The sequence below is a fragment of the Macrobrachium rosenbergii genome, chromosome 2 (assembly GCF_040412425.1).
Source record: "Macrobrachium rosenbergii isolate ZJJX-2024 chromosome 2, ASM4041242v1, whole genome shotgun sequence".
NCBI classification, from domain to species: Eukaryota; Metazoa; Arthropoda; class Malacostraca; order Decapoda; family Palaemonidae; genus Macrobrachium; species Macrobrachium rosenbergii.
This window is the reverse complement of record NC_089742.1, coordinates 73,878,972-73,895,283: the sequence shown is the minus strand read 5'-3', so window position 1 is coordinate 73,895,283 and position 16,312 is coordinate 73,878,972. Positions and strand designations below refer to the sequence as shown.

The 16,312-nt window shown below is 41.1% G+C and overlaps 1 protein-coding gene across 3 annotated transcripts in view; it reads left to right on the top strand.

The window, feature by feature from the left end:
* Positions 1 to 15,851, top strand: part of LOC136848598 (ubiquitin-conjugating enzyme E2 J2-like) — a 95,519-nt gene extending 79,668 nt beyond the window's left edge. For all 3 annotated transcript variants that reach the window (XM_067120985.1, XM_067120970.1, XM_067120977.1), the window contains exon 4: positions 14,951 to 15,851. In XM_067120985.1, the coding sequence (XP_066977086.1) occupies positions 14,951 to 15,181 (231 nt within the window). In that variant the 3' untranslated portion in view covers positions 15,182 to 15,851. The remainder of the gene's footprint in view (positions 1 to 14,950) is intronic.
* Positions 15,852 to 16,312: the final 461 nt, after the last annotated feature.

The following is a 16,312-nucleotide window of genomic DNA, read 5'->3' as shown; positions in this document are numbered from 1 at the left end:
TGCAATGCATTATGATTGGCTTTAATCCAGAGTGTGTTCATTTTGCTAAAATTGTGACACACTCATTGATGGTAAACACCTAGAACTAATTCTTTCGGAAAGTGAACATTTTTTGGGGGACAGTGGCACCACATGAATTTTTTTTAATACCATATTTTCTTTCCCTAGGTGTTAATACTTTTAAAGATTTTATGCCTCTACATAGTTATTGGTGCTTACGGTGCCATAACTTGATGTTTGGCGCCGTAACTTGATGTTGAACCAAGTTACAGCGCCGTAAGCGTTGTTAACTTGTTGCTTATTCTTGCCCGTTAGCGCTGTCAACGGTGCTTAACTTCATGCAACATCAAGTTATGATGCTATAAAACGCTGTTAATGGCGCAGAAAAAGCAACGTGAGATCAAACCTGCCAAAAGTCGGTGACGCACTGTATGAGTATATGCAAACCTTAATATTCTGTCAAAGACTGTTAAAGGAAACTAGATAAAATTGAAACTGAACTGCTACAATATTGGGATACAACCAGTGGTTTTTTAATAAAACAGAATTGTATTCTAATACACTTGCACCTCAACGGAACTTACCGGGTTTCGTTAACATAACAAATACGTCTGAGACTGGAAATGGAAGTATCTCTTACACTATGTTAATTGTTAAGAATAATGTTATCTTGTGTTGTTCTGTTCTTCTCATTCTTAACATTATTCATCTTCTACTATTATAATATTTTTTTATTATTGTTTTTAGTAAGGAGATCCTCATGAACATGTTTCTTTAAAAATTATGGCTGCATCAGTGAAGTTTACCTTGTAATAAACTTTTTCTCTTTTTCTAATAGTTCCTTTTCTGTAGAGGAAAGGTCACATACCATTTGTCCAATATTCACTTCATCAAAGGGAAGGTATAGACACACTTGGGAACGTTTACAAATCACTAATGTAAATACACTTGCATATGAGAGCACAGGAAGTGTAATATATTACCATTAATGTTTTGCTGCAGTTCAACACCACCAAAGCAGGTAAGTTGAAGATTTAGTGAATCATGAAGTACTTTCTTGTCATATTTATGCAGAGATGTTGGGCAAGTAAGTGTTTTTAAGGCTATGGATGGTACTCTGGCACTTGTTGACTGGCTGGAACTTCCCCCACATGAATCAGGTAATAGGGTGCGAAAGTCAATGGTTTTTGCCTTAATTTCAGTCACAGCCAGATGGGGTTTCAATAACAGCAGCAAAGTGACACCACCAACCAAGATCCCACAATGAGATGCCCTAAAGAACCAGACCTGCTGATTGCCCCAAACCACCATCAGACAATCATTCAGATTGTAACAGAGGACCTTTGACCTTTTTAATCAGTTCTCAGTTATGTTGGAGAGGTGCCCACCAGTTAGTGATGAGCTGAAGAGTATCATCCCCATATAATGAATATTCAACGATTATTGCATGACATTTCATGTATAGAGAAAGAAATTATTAGAAAAATTAGACACTTCAATTACTTTATTTGATATTATATGTTTACCCAGGCCATTATTTACCCAGAAGCTTAAGATTACCAGTACTTATACCTAACCAGATTTTATACTACAGCAATCTCTTGATTATTTGGATTAATATAACCAATGCCCCGTTGGGTAAGGGCAGAATCCAGATATTGACAACATTGTCAATCCAGCATCGACAGCGTAGAGGGAGAAATGGTGCAGAGTTACCATTCTACGGGTGTAAAAACGGTAACTACATACCCTTCCTCCCCCTACATTGTCAGTACCGCATAATCGTAAACACTAAATATGCCTATGTGTGGTGCGTCGTTGGTAGAGCTTCTGAACGTGGTAGGTGGATGGATGGAAAAGACTGTGTGCTGAATGATTGTTTTTACTTGATTGGCAATAATAGTGACCAACTGCAGCTTGACTAATGAGAGCAAGGAATCAGACTACTTCAGGCTTTTCATTCATAAAGTGATTCAAGTCATCACTGACGAAACAAATTGCTACCAAGAGCAGCATGTTGCTGGGAGAGTGCAAGGCCCCTGTAAGATGAAGAAGTGGAACAATGTTAGCCAAAGGGAAATAATAGAATTCCTCACAGTAACATTACTCGCACCCCATGTACTGAAGCACCGTGTCAGGGATTATTGGTTGACAGATATGTTTATTCATACCCCAACATTTCCAAAAGTCATGCCTCGTTATCGTTACCAGACCATTTATAGGTTTTTGCACTTCACAAACAATGATTTATGAGACCCCAGTGCAAACAGTAGACCGTGGAAAATAAGGAAAATTTTTATGATTGATGAAAGTCTTGTGTTGTTCAAGGGGGCAACTTGTTTTCAAGCAGTATACCAGATCAAAGAGGCACCAGTTTGATATAAAATGTACAGTATTTGTGCCTGGAAAACTGGATATGTCATGGATGTTTTTATTTATACCGGAGTGGATGTTGAAATTTCCTCTAATAATCATTTTTGCAACTCTAGCGCTATCGTGAAAACAGTTATGGCCCCATATCTTGGGAATGGGCATATGTTGAACTGTATACAGACAATTACTACACCAGCCCGTGGCCTAAGTAAATATTTACACAACACACCACCACCGGACTGGTTGTACTGTATGCAGAAAAAGGAGAGGGATGCCCATCTTCCCCCAAGAATGAAGAAAGGAGATGTGGTGGTTAGAAAGAAAGGTCATCACCTTGCCACCAGATGGAAAGATAGAAAAGAATTTGCTTTACTGACTGTGGTACACACTGGCATGCTAGCAGCCTCAGGGAGATGTGACCATTATGGGGGACCTAGTCACGAAGCCAATTGTGATTGTTGACTACGTGAAAAACATGCAGCTTGTCGACAGATCAAATATACAGATGGGTATGATAGAGTGTGTAAGAAAAACACTGAAGTTGTATAAAAATGCATTCCTTCACCTCATCGATATCTGTTTGCTGAACGCTTATAATTTACATAAGCACAGAACTGGCAGTTCCTGTCCTTTTGGGATTTCTCCCTGAGAGACGGCAAGCAATTAGTCGACAAATACAGCACACATCAGCCACAGAGCAGCAGTAGAAGGGTGCCAGCAATGCAGATTGAATGCATTGCCCCCCAACAGTAGTGCAAGAAGCACCACCTTGCTTATGTGGCACCAATACAGTCGAGTGCTAAGGGAGAAAGGCTATGCTGTGTGTGCGCAGACACCAAGCAGCGCAAGCAGGTCAAGACTACTAGTGTCTACCTGGTGCCCAGACTGTAAGATGCCCTTATTCTTACACTGCTTCAGATAATACCACCAGACTGCAAGGTGCCCTTATTCTTAGACTGCTTCAGATAATACCACCAGACTGTAAGGTCCCCTTATTCTCAGACTGCTTCAGATAATACCATAGCTATGTCGAGTTTTAGAAAATGAGAGAGTCACAGAGAAAACTTGGGGAATTTATACACTATGTCTGCAAAGCAGTAAAAATATTTTTTTACTTATCAATTATAGGGAAAATATATTGTAAATATCATTGTACTTATCAATTTACTGGGAAATTTTACAATTACAGGTATTTATAATGAATATATATATTGTCATACACATTTGTTGGGGAATTTTGACTAAGATAAATTTGTAATTTACATATGAATTGGCTTGGGAATTTTACAATTATGGGTAAATGTGATTCTCATTTTTATATGAGAGAGAGAGAGAGAGACAGAGAGAATTCTGTATAGGCCCAGGGACAAAGGGGGAATAGTTCAAACATGTTTACACTTTTGACTATATTTGCTAGGGAATTTTACAATTGTGGGTAAATGAGAACTTTATTATTACTTAAATAATTTTGTAATATACGTATCAGTTTGCTGGGGAATTTTACAATTGCGGGTATGAGAATTTAATTTTTACATATGCAAATTACAGTAATTTACATATCAATTTGTTGGGTAATTGTACAGTTATGGATAAATGAGAATTTAATTTTCATATGTTCATCTGTGCAGGTGGCCTGGGGACAGAGGGGCAACAGCAAAAACACTTTTTGATATTTGCTGGGGAATTTTACAATTACAGTCAACCCCCTCGCATTTGCGTTTCGGGATTCGCGGCTTCACCTATTTGTTTCTGTGGAATTTATCCCTGAATTATTCGTGAAAAATTTGGTATTTCACGGATTTTTTTGTCAAGAAATATTCACTAATTACTGTGCTTTTATGTTATTTTCATTATTAAATACATTTTTTTTATAATAAAATGATTTACTAATTTTCAAATATTAATGTTAATGTAAACACAGCAAAATTGTATTTTTTTTCAATGCATATTAAATATTTAGGTACTGTACAGTACTTAACTTCCCAGTGTTTCCCCTATGTACTAAAAAAGAAAGTGGGAATGCTTCAATACTGTATGAGAGAAAATGGATGTACCTGAATATAGGGGTAGCTTGAATAGTTTTCACACTTGGCTGGAAGCCATAAATTTTTAAGAGTAAAATTTTGTAAGATGACTTTGAAATGATATTAAAGTGTTTTATATGATAGTTTAGGGTATATTTGGTATAGGATGATAGTTTAAGGTGTACATTTGGTATTTGAACTATTAAAAAGCAAAAGCAAAAAGTGAAAACATTTATATTAATGCATATATTTTGTCCATAAATTGCTCAGGGATTGTTGCTAATTTTAGTTCAAGAACAGAAATACAGGCAGTTCCCAGTTATTGGCGGGCTTGGTTATCAGTGATCCGGTTTTTCGGCACTTGAGTGCCGATATTCGCAGATTTCCCCTTATCGGTGCCAATAATCGCATATTGGCGCCCAACAGAGGAGCCGATAACCAAGAATCGGCGATTTTCGCTTATCGTCACACCGTCGGAACAGAACCCCTTTTTAATCAGTTCTCAGTTATGTTGGAGAGGTGCCCACCAGTTAGTGATGAGCTGAAGAGTATCATCCCCTTCAACTCAGCACTACTAACGTGCTTGCCATCTGCCATTTGCTAAGAAAACCAGATCAAGGTCAACTGTTCAATATCTTCCGTTGGTCTTTTGCCATGATCTTGTGAGCCTGACTCTTGGATGTCTTCTTCCCAAAGTCCATTGCATACTTCTTCAGCTTGTCCTGGGAAGTTTTAATATCGTGTAAGGTTAACTGCACAATGCCGTACTCCTCCATGATATGTGCCATAGACCAATTTATTTCAATTCTCTTGATTTCTAGTTTCTGTTGAAGGGTCAACACCTTCCTCGCCCTCATAGGACGGGGTGGGGTCATACAAATAATACACAGCAACATGCTCACAACTGACAACACCTGCAAAGCTGCAGGCACTGCAACAAAAGCCACATGCTTGGGGTAACACATTGCGTATCACAAACACCCACATATAATTCAAACAAGCGACTGATCACACAGTGATCAATTTTACCGAGTGCATTGATACTTTCTGGATGTAACCAATCAGTGAAAGATGTGTTTTATGATGCATATGCCTGTCAGCCATTAAAAAGCAAAAAAATTTCAGTACTGTGGAAGCTTTGTTGAGTCTGAGTATGATTATTAGACATAACAGTACAAAAGAGAATATTATTTAGAATGAGTCTTACTGTTAAAGTTAGCTTACATCTTCATGCCATCAGGTACAATCGGCATTAAAAAAATTCAAATTATGCTTGGCTGACCTGTTAGGACTATCTGCAGTCGTTTGTTTTCCCACCAGGTGGTGTTGGAATGTAAACAATTGAGCCAGAATTCTTGCCGTCTGCTTCTACAGACATGTGAATCAGCATTGTTATATTTTGATGATTTCTGGCAAAATTTCTCCTGTACAGTATTGTACTTGTTTTCTGTTATTTGCATTATGTCAGCTACAGCAAGCAAAGATGAAAGCATTAAGCATACCATAGTCATTTCCAAGAAAGACATCACTATATCTTCCAATCAGAATACAAGAACAAGTATCCCAGCCTCACAGAAATAATTGGTCTGTATTGTCCTCCATTTAGAGTCTCGAGTACGGGAAACTAACTATCAAGCTTGACTGGAAAAGCTAAGCTTTGAAAATGTGATACCACAAACCTAAGTTGACTGGCAGATATCTTCTAGAAGACAAGTGGACTGAAGCAGCCTTCATTGAGTCCTACATTATCTGAAATTTTTTATGAATCAGATATCTTCAGAATGGGCAATTTCTGAAATTGCATAATAATCTGGTTTTCCAAAGAATGAGTTGCCAGATTTTTAACATTTTAAAGTATGTTCTCGCACCCTGCACTAGAAAACCTTGAATAGTTGTCTTTGTAAGTTAAAAATGACATTTTTGTAATAAAGTTTATATCTATATATACTTACCTAGTAATTACTTAGCTAACGATTATGCTCGCACAGCATCCTAAATTCAAAATTCACAGTAAAGCATCAGTTGCAAAGCGGGGGTGACAGGTCCCACCCACTGCAATGGGAGTGTGGGAGCGACTTACTGCCAGCAGCACCATTCTGATTTATTGCTGCAAAGGCCATGAAAAAAGGGGAGGAGGGAGGGCTCTGATTCAGTAATTACTTGGCAAGTATAAATAAAACTTTATTTTATTATAAAAATGTTATTTTTATATAAGTAACTTACCAAGCAATTACTTAGTATTATAAAAATACTTACCAAGCAATTACTTAGCTAAGTCCCACATTGCAAGGGGGGGTCGGGTGATTGGACAGTTCTACTTCCAAACATTAAGTGTGGTAATGACGAACTAGAAAGGATGGCTAGCATTGAAACAATGCTTGTTGCTTCCTTACCTGGTAAGAGAGCTACTGTAGGTGAATACTGCCTCTGATTGGTGCTCATCTTAACCTGCAGTGGTGCGGCAGTGAGCTGAGACGCACCTCTACATCAGTGGAAGCCTTGCAGCGGAGGATATGCCTGATCGCTGACAAGACGTATGCAGGAAAAAGTTGCCCTTGCCCTGGGCACAGTACCACAAACCAACAACCAGATAACAGTCACCCACCTTGACACAACAGACCACTACCCATCCAAAGAACTGGTGGGCACTCCAGGCACTACTTAAAAGTATCCCCCGGCTTCCCAAAATCTCGACACCCTGCATCAAGGCGGAGAGACAGGATCTCTCCTATGCTTCTTCCCCCAATACCATGCCAGCCACTGTTAATGGTCCGAGGGTGCTGCAGTTTTCAAATACAGTACTGTTTCCACTTCTTTCAAGTAATGAGACGTGAAGATCAACTTGCACCTCCTAAAGGTCGACTGAAGAATGGATGAGAAGGATAAATTGTGCTTGAAGGCGAGAGAGGTAGCCACTGCTCTGACTTCATGAGCTCTAATTTTGATCAAAGGAAAAGAGTCTTCCTGAATCCGGGAATGCGCTTTGGAGATTAGGTCTCAGTAAAGAACAATAGGGCATTCTTTGAAAGAGGATGAGAAGGATTCTTGACAGAACAGCAGAGGTTGCTAGCAGGTCCTCAGATCTAGGTCCTATGCAAATATTACCTCAGGGCTCTGACTGGGCAAAGAACCCTCTCCTCTTCATCCGGGCCCAGGATATCCATTAAATTCTCAATATGGAAGGAGCGAGGCTTAGAAGGATCCTCATTCTTGGCTAAGAAGCCTAAGGTGAAATAGTGCACTGCATCTCCTTGGGAGAAGCCCACCCTCTTATTAATCAAGTGCAGTTCACTTACACATTTGGCCGTAGCCAGGGCTGCTAGAAAGAGGGTCTTGAGGGAAGTGGAACCGAGTGGCTCAAAGAGGACCCGTAAGCCACTTGAGGACTACATCCAAGTTCCAAGACACTAAATCAGATTTCTTCTGCTTGGAAGTGTCGAATGACTTAAAGAGGTCATTAAGATCCTGGTTAGGTGAAAGATCCATACATCTTGTGTTTAAAAACCGAGGTAAGCATCGTTCGTTATCCTTTAATGGTGGATGAGGATAGACTCCTAGAGGTCCTCAGGTAAAGGAAAAAATTCGCAGTCTGGGTTAAAGATGTCTCAGAAGACGAGATGTGATGTCTGAGGTACCATTGACGGAACACTGTCCACTTTGACTGGTAAACGTTGCAAGTAGATTGTCGTCTGCACTTCACAATAGCTTCTGCAGCTGCTCTTGAAATACCTTTTCACTCTGACGAGTTTCCTGACAGTCTGAAGCCTGTCAGAAAAGAGTTGACCTTTGTTGCTACAGGCGGTGTTTTGAAGGGGTTCCGTTCTTGCGCCACGTCGTAACCGAAAATCAGCGTAAGCCGAACATCTACCGAAAATCGTCAAAAATCATAAGAAAACCTTACTTTAATGCTCTGGGTGCATTGAAAACGATGTAAACTGCATTATTATTGAGTTTTACATCAAAAGAACCTTCAAATTATGATTATTCTGCCATTTTGGGGCCATATTTCTTCCGTCGGATCGAAGCGCATTTACGCGTCGTAATCCCCGAACATGCGTTGAAGCCATGAAATAATTTCTGATGAATATATTTGAAAAGCCCGCCAGTAACTCAGGAACGTCAGAGCGGAACCGTCGAGGAACCGGGACTGCCTGTATCTCTTGAAGTGAGGTTGTTTGAGTAGTCACGGTCTTTGGGGAAGGCCTTGGGAAGTGTGCCAGAAGACGTAGAAGGTCCAGGAGCCATTCCTTTGTGGGCCAGAACGGTGCTACAAGTGTCAATGAGATATTGCAGTGTGACATGAACTTGTTCAGGACTTCCCTCACCAAGCTGAAGTGTTGGAAGGCATAAAGGTCCAGGCCCGACCAGTCTAGGAGCATAGCGTCCGTTACCCATGCCAGGGGATCCGGTGCTGGAGAGCAGAAGAGAGGGACCCAGTTGTTTCTTGAGGTGGCAAACAAGTCTAGGGACAAGTTGCCCTACAATCTCCAAAGGTCGACACAGATCCTGTAGTCCAAGGTCCACTCGGTAGGAATGACCTGCTTCTGACGGCTCAACTCATCCGCCAGGACGTTTAATTTCCCTGAATGAAACGAGTGACCAACATCACTTGATATTGGTGCGCCCAAAATAGAAGGTTGTAGGCAGTCTGGCCCCTTGTTTTTTGATATACGACAGAGCGGTGGTGGTGTCCGCATGAACAACCTCTGTCTTGTTGTGAGTTGAGGCTGAGAAATGCTGGAGACCTAGATGGATGGCCTTCAGTTCCTTTACATTGATATGAAGATTGCTTTCCTCCTGGGTCTAGGTCAGGGCCTGGAGGGTGAAGAGATCTTCCTTGCGAAAGTCTTCCTTCGGACAGCCACCATTGGAGGTCCGATTTTATCTCCTGAGTGATGGGAAAGACGACAGAGTCCGGTTAAGTCTTCCTGTCCCAGTTGGCTTTGAGGTAGAATTGGAGATCTCGTGTGCTGTCTGCCCAACTTGACGAAGGTCTCGATAGACGATAGAGTCCCTAGAAGGCTCATCCACTGACAGACCAAACAGGATGAAAGGGCGAGGAAACTGTGAATAGTCTGGAGGCAGTCTGTGATTCTCTTGGTGGACGGAAGAACATGAAAAGTCCAAGAGCTGAGAATCATCCCCAAATAAAGAATCTCCTGTGTAGGGGCTAACTGGGACTTCTGGAGATTTAAAAGAATTCCTAGATCTAGAGAAAGTTGGAGATTTAAAAGAATTCCTAGATCTTGAGAAAGTTGGAGATTTAAAAGAATTCCTAGATCTTGAGAAAGTTGGAGAGTTGTCTGAAGGTCCTTTGTGCACCTCTTCTTGAAGGGGATTGAAGAAGCCAGTTGTCCAGGTAAAGGCTGATCTTTATGCCGACTAGGTGGAGCCATTTGGCGAGAGGGGAGAGGACTTGAGAGAATACTTGAGGGGTCATGGAGAAGCCAAAGCAGAGACACCAAAACAGTTATTAGACTTTTCCCTGGAAGACGAACCCGAGATACTTCCTGGAAATTGGAGTGGGGATATGAAAGTATGCATCTTGCATATCCAACGTGATCCTCTAATCGCCTGGGTGAATGGAAGTCATGACCGACTGGTTCGTCTCCATCTTGAACTTTGTCTTCCTTACGAAGTGATTGAGGGCGCTTATGTCTAGGACCGTTCTCCAACCTGACACTTTGGGGACTACAAACAGACGATTGCAGAAGCCCTGGGAGTGAACATCCTTGACTTCCTCTATGGCTCTGAGAAGAACACTTCCTTCGAAAGGGCCAAATGTTTCTCCGAGTCTCTTCAGTAGGCTGTCAAGGCGATGAGAGAGGCCACTAAAGTAGGGCTCTCGAAAGAACAGGATGCAGTAGCCCTCTTTTACCACCTTGACGATCGATTGGTCTGCTCCCCTGCACTCCCACTTCCCCCGGAAAAAGAGAAGTTTGGCTCCTACTGGGGCACAAAGGACTTCTGGTTCACTTCTTGGATGGCAGTGTCGCGAAAAAATATTCAGTGCACAGGATTTTTTTGCTTCAAACTCCCGCCGTTTCTACAAGTTTGACAGAATGGTGGAAACTTACAGAACAAGGCACGTCATAAACACGACTATTATTGCACATTTTGCTGAAATGCACGTACGGGCCGCAGTATGCAACGCCATATTTTGTCTAATTGCTTGTTTGAATGGTTTGTTGTAAGTTTGAAGTCCTTAAGCCCAAGTACATAAAAATGAATTGACCCAGTTAGCAACCACCTGGACAGGGAAGTGAGACTGTCGTGCGATAGTCTCGCTCGTGTCATTCCAGGAATCCTGTTCGTGGCAGACATGTGGGCTGGGCTCTTGAAGGTTGTGGAAAATTAGCAACTGCAAGTGCTCCTATGTAATTGTAGTGAGAGTGATTGGGTAAGACTAACTGTTTAGGCGTTTGTGTACTGCGGTGGCACTGTGGTTAGGTTCCAGTGGTTTCTTTGGAGTTGGGGGCAGTTGTGTAACCCACGTGTGTCATGTTACGGGTGCGGAGGTTGTAAGTTCGTTAATACATTTTTTGAGGGTTTGTGTGATTGTTATGTAAGGATGATGGTCGAGATGGTTTTGTTTTTGTAAATAAATTGAGAAAACTTGATACGCGACTCGTTTGTCCTTGCATGGGGGTAAGTCACTTTCATAGTTCGTGGGTTGATCGTGCAGTCTATCGGTACAATGAATATACAGTGACATCTGTCAAGGAAATTCCCGACAGGCAGCTTGGAGGAGTTCTTCGAGAAGGATCTAGATTGGAACTGAAGATTTGAGCGAGATCTAACTTGCGATTTGGGCTTACAGTAACCCCCGTATTCGCGGGGTATGCGTACCGCACCCACCCCGCGAATAGCTAAAATCCATGAATACTTAAAACTCCTCAAAAAACATTTAGAACTGCCTATTTTGATAGTTTAAAAAAAAAAACTCTAAAAATCCTTATACATGAGTATTTCAATAGTTTTATTACAAAAAGTGCATTTAGTCATGAAAATTATATGAAAATGCAGTGATTAGTGAATATTTCTCGGTGAAAAATATTGCGAATGGGCAAATTTTCCGCAAATAATGGGTAGATACGTTCCACAGAGAAATCCGCAAATACGGGGGGTTTACTGTATTCCCAAGAAAGGGATGCAGTTGTAGCGGAGAGGTCATCTTTGGAATGAATGACAAAGACAAAGAACTCTTGGGGTGTGTAGAAGACTGTGCAAGCAGGTCTGGGGTGGATTTCTTCTGAAGATGCGATGCAATCTCTTCCACAATCGACTGGGGAAAAAGGTGAGAAGAATCCAACGGAGAAAATAACAAGGTGGATCTCTGTGAAGGCGTGACTCCTCCTGTGGTGAAGGAGCACTAAAGTTCTCTCTTTTTAAGAACTCCGAAAGCATAAAGAGCCGCGAGTTCTGAAGAGCCATTCCTGATGGCTTTGTCAGTGCAAGAAAGAACACTGAACAGGTCTGCGAAGAGTTTGTCCAAGCCCTTAAAGTCCTTGATCTCCTTTGCAAGGGCTCCTACTGTCCAGTCCAGAAAACTTATAACTTCAAAAACCTTGAAGAGGTTCTTAACGAGATGATCCAGTCCCGAGGAGGAGAAGAAAACTTTTGGCCGAAGTGAAGGCTGACTGATGAGAAGAGTCAATAAGACCAGAGAGGGAGCCTCCCCAGTGATGTACGGCTGATATTTCCTCTTGACCAGACGAGAGGGAGGTTGGGCAAAAGTCGCTTTGCCCTGCTCTCTCTTCATTGAGAGCCAGTCTTCAATCTCCTTCATTGCTTTCTTAGAAGAGGAAGAAGGCACCATCTTGGGAAGTCAAGAGTGCTCTTCAGGAAGGCTTCTCATAAGGAAGGAAGAAGCAGAAGATGACAGAGCAGCCGGGCCAAAAAAAGTGGGAAAACTTGCCAGGAGGAACCAAAGAATAGACACATAAGCTGTGGGAGGAGAAGCCTCTTGTTCGATCTCCTCTTTGTCTTCCAAAGAGATCGGAGACAGGGACAAATCTTGAGGTGGTTTCGAAGAGGGCGCTTTCCTGATGAAGCTCAAGATCTCCAACAGCTGTTCCTTGATGGGTGCCAGTGAATGGTCGTCTGGCCCCAAGGCTGAAACTTGGCGTTCGAGAGATGAAGACGGTTGATGACAAGTAGGAATCGGGTGCCTGGATGATGGCGCCGGGCGCTCGGAGTCCGCAGCTGGACACAAAGGAGCGGGTGCTGGGCATGCTGGAGTGGGAACTGGGTGCATGGGAGCAAGAGCTGGGCGTGTGGGAGCAAGAGCTGGCGCATGGGAGCAGATGCTGGGCTCTCAGGAGCAGGCGTCTCAAGGCAAGATGGGGTCTCAGGCGACAGGCACTTAGAACGATGCTTCAGGCATTTGGAATCCTTGGGAGAGAATGAAACTGGAGAATCCCATGGATGTGCAGTTAACTGAACCAAGCTGAAAACTGAAGGATCCACACCATAGCTGCAGGATGGAAGCGGGTTGTTGAAGGTGTCCCATGACTTTGACCGGCAATGGGGAAGCAGAAGTCTAGTCATCCATGTGCCTTCTCAGTGGCCAAGACGAATTAAGGAAGCATCTACGAAGCCTGCGGTCGGAATCTGAGTCCAACAACATGCCTTTCCAGTGGCAGCCGGTCGAAGCCTGGGATCTAGCAACAGGCTTGATTGAGGGGCAGCAACCCGTGCGCTAATCCTGCCAGCCTCCCTTGGACCTCTGGTATGTCTTCTCCCAGGTACAGGGGAGTGGGACAGTGACCTTCATCTAGGAGAACCAAAGGGACAGGAAACCACCTCCTCCATTAACACTTCACTTACTTTATCACTGAAAGCTTTGTCCATAAGGACATGTAGGGATGCCCCTATCTCCGACACCAAATTAACCACTAGACTAATTTTCTTGTCAAATTTGGACTCGATTCTAGCCTCAAGACTGGCTTTGGCATCGGGGTCAGAAGCACAGTAGCATGTGGAGGGATAGAGGGAGACTAAGAATTGGAGAGAGTGTGTGTTTAGGAGTAGAAGGAAGAGCAAGGCTAGAGTCTGTCCTAGGCTTAAGTGAAGAATCTCTACTAACAGAGGGGCCCTACTTTTGGCCCAAGTGGCCACCTGCCTTAGCCTATTCTTCTCAAGTCTACAAAGATGAGATTCAAGCACCTTCCATTTACATTCATCCCAGTCCTTGCACTCTGAACATGTATTCTCCCTAGAACACACCTGCCCCCTTCACTTAGTGCACATGGTCTGTGCATCATAAAGTTTAGTTAATCTAGCCTTACAGCCCTCGCTACAATAGCAGCAACTGGAAGCGCTAGAATCAGAGATACCTAACTAGAAGAAAAATACTAATTGCAGTGACGAAACCAAAAAGGCAACAGTTTGAGCCAAACGAAAGTGAAATACTTCAACTTCCGTGAGCGTGCAACAACTGGCAAATCAGGCAGGACTGCAGAGTGTGACATGCTGTCGGCAGCGCGGCATAAAAGGGAATGATTCCATTGGCGTTAAGTCGCTCCTACGCTCCCATTGCAGTGGGCGGGGCCTGTCACCCCCTGCTTTGCAGCTGACATGTTACCGCGAATTTTTAATTTAGGATGCCGTTCGAGCATAATCGTTAGCTAAGTAATTACTTGGTAAGTTACTCATATAACTTATATTAAAAGATAATTTAGTTCATTTTTTTGGATATGCATGCATGCAGATAATGTGGGCAATTAGCATCTATCAATAATATTGGTTACAATCAGTTCTCATTTGAGGTTTAATGTTATATAGTCCCTTTTTTCCACTTACAAGATGACATTTTACTCAGTGTCCTAGTTTTTAGGAACTTAAGAAGCAGTATTTGTACAGATTTTAAGTTCTGTCCGGTATAGGAAAGATATGGCAGATTGTCTCATATTGTTGAGCAGGGAGACACTTAAGGTCTTCAAGTGTTTAATCCTAGTAACAGAAGAGTTCACTTCAACATTTGTGAATCTGGACTCCAAATAGACAATGGGTGTGTAATTACTTTTATCATAAGTCTCTTCTCCCAAGCCTTTCCCGTTGGTACACATCAGGGCTACGGGCATATTCATTAAGTTTTTGCCATATTAGTGTGAGTGCTACTGGGTACGGGAGGTCTGCTCCTTTTGTAATCATACCACTTACTGTAGCAGGCAGTTAATATTGCATAAAAGATGTTGGTTTTTACATGTTTGAAAATTACTGTAGCAGGCAGTTAACATTGCATAAAAGATGTTTGTATTTATAAAGTTTGAAAATTATGCATTTTTTTTTAATGTTATGTACATATCATGCTACCTTTGAGTTATACTTGTGAAAATGATAGGTAAAACATTTTTTTACTATTTGAAAAGAAAATTGTTACATGCTTTTGATTATATAAATATCTCATGCTTTCTATTGGAAGGAAATTATCAACATTAGACTGATAATGGCAGCAAAGGGTAATATTTGTATGTTCATTGTAGAAACTATGGGATGTTTTGAGAAGTGATTTAATTTTATAACATAATTATATGAAGTTTCTGTTTCAGGAGATCCAAAATAAAATAATTCGTCGAGAACAAGAACTTGCAGAAAGAGCAAGAGCAGCTGAAGTAAGTTGCCAAAATAGAAGAAATTCATCAAGTAACGATAATTTAAATAGAAATGGTGAAGCAAGCCAGATGTCAGCCCTTACAAATCTATTGGTGGTCATCGGCTTTGCATTATTTGCCTTGACTGTGAAATATGTTGTCTCTTCTTTGAGTGAAGACGAAGGATAGAATATGTTATGGTGATATTTAAAGAGTTATTTTGGTTACTCATCCTGATAGTGTTTTATGAGTTAGAATAAGAAATATATCATATAGTAACTGTGACTGGACTCTGAAAACTCTCTTTTGCCCTGGGCTAACCAGTTACGTAGTTTTAAGATATTTTGGAAATTATTAACTAGGAAATTTCACCTGCAATAATGGAGAACAAAAGTTTCTCAGAACACATTATAAAAGTACAGTAATGGTTTTGTGATGATGTATGTGAGATCTTGGTTTATTGTGACATAGGCTTTGGAATTATAGTCTGGTACTGTATTTTAGATTTGTATTATCTACAGAAAACCTAACAAGATAGCCTGTGCATTTGCAGATTGTTGATGGTGATTTTTATCAGGGTGCTTATGTGTGAGTGGTTTATATTTTATTATTTTTTTTGAAGAATTAGTTGTGTGATTGATCTGAAACAATAGTTTGTATGCTTCAACTTAAATAATTATTCTTATAGAAATGTTATTACACAACTGTCAAGGTATTGTGACAGCTTTTTTCCATTAAGAAATATTAAAGTATTTATTTATCATTTGAAATTTTGTGTAAGGAGATGGTGTTTTACTCTTTGTTTGAAAAAAATAAAATGTCAGCATTTTGTGCTAATAATATATGACTGGAACATTTATTGTTGGTAGTTTTAATCTAAATACCTATGTTGTCCGTACTGTATACTTTTTTTAAGCTGTCATGAAGAGACTGGTATGCTTTTGCAACCCTTCCACATATAATATAAGGGCTCTCATTTTAAAGTTGTAAAGCTATGTGAATTATTAAGTCTTTCTTAATAACAAAGACTACTTTGCCTTTTACATCTTTCAGTTTCATTATGCTTATTGCTTATTTTATCTAATATGTAAGTCATAATCTTTGTGCTGGAATCATCTATATTGCAGGTCTGCACAAAGCTGTAACAATATTAGAAATGCAGAAGTCTGCACATAGCTGTAGCAATATTAGAAATGTATAGTCTGCACAAAGCTGTAACAATATTAGAGATGCAGAGTACAGTGATAATTAGAGTTGTTCCCATATGGAAACAAACCCACAACATCATGTGATCAGGACATCCTTAGGCATGCATGCGCA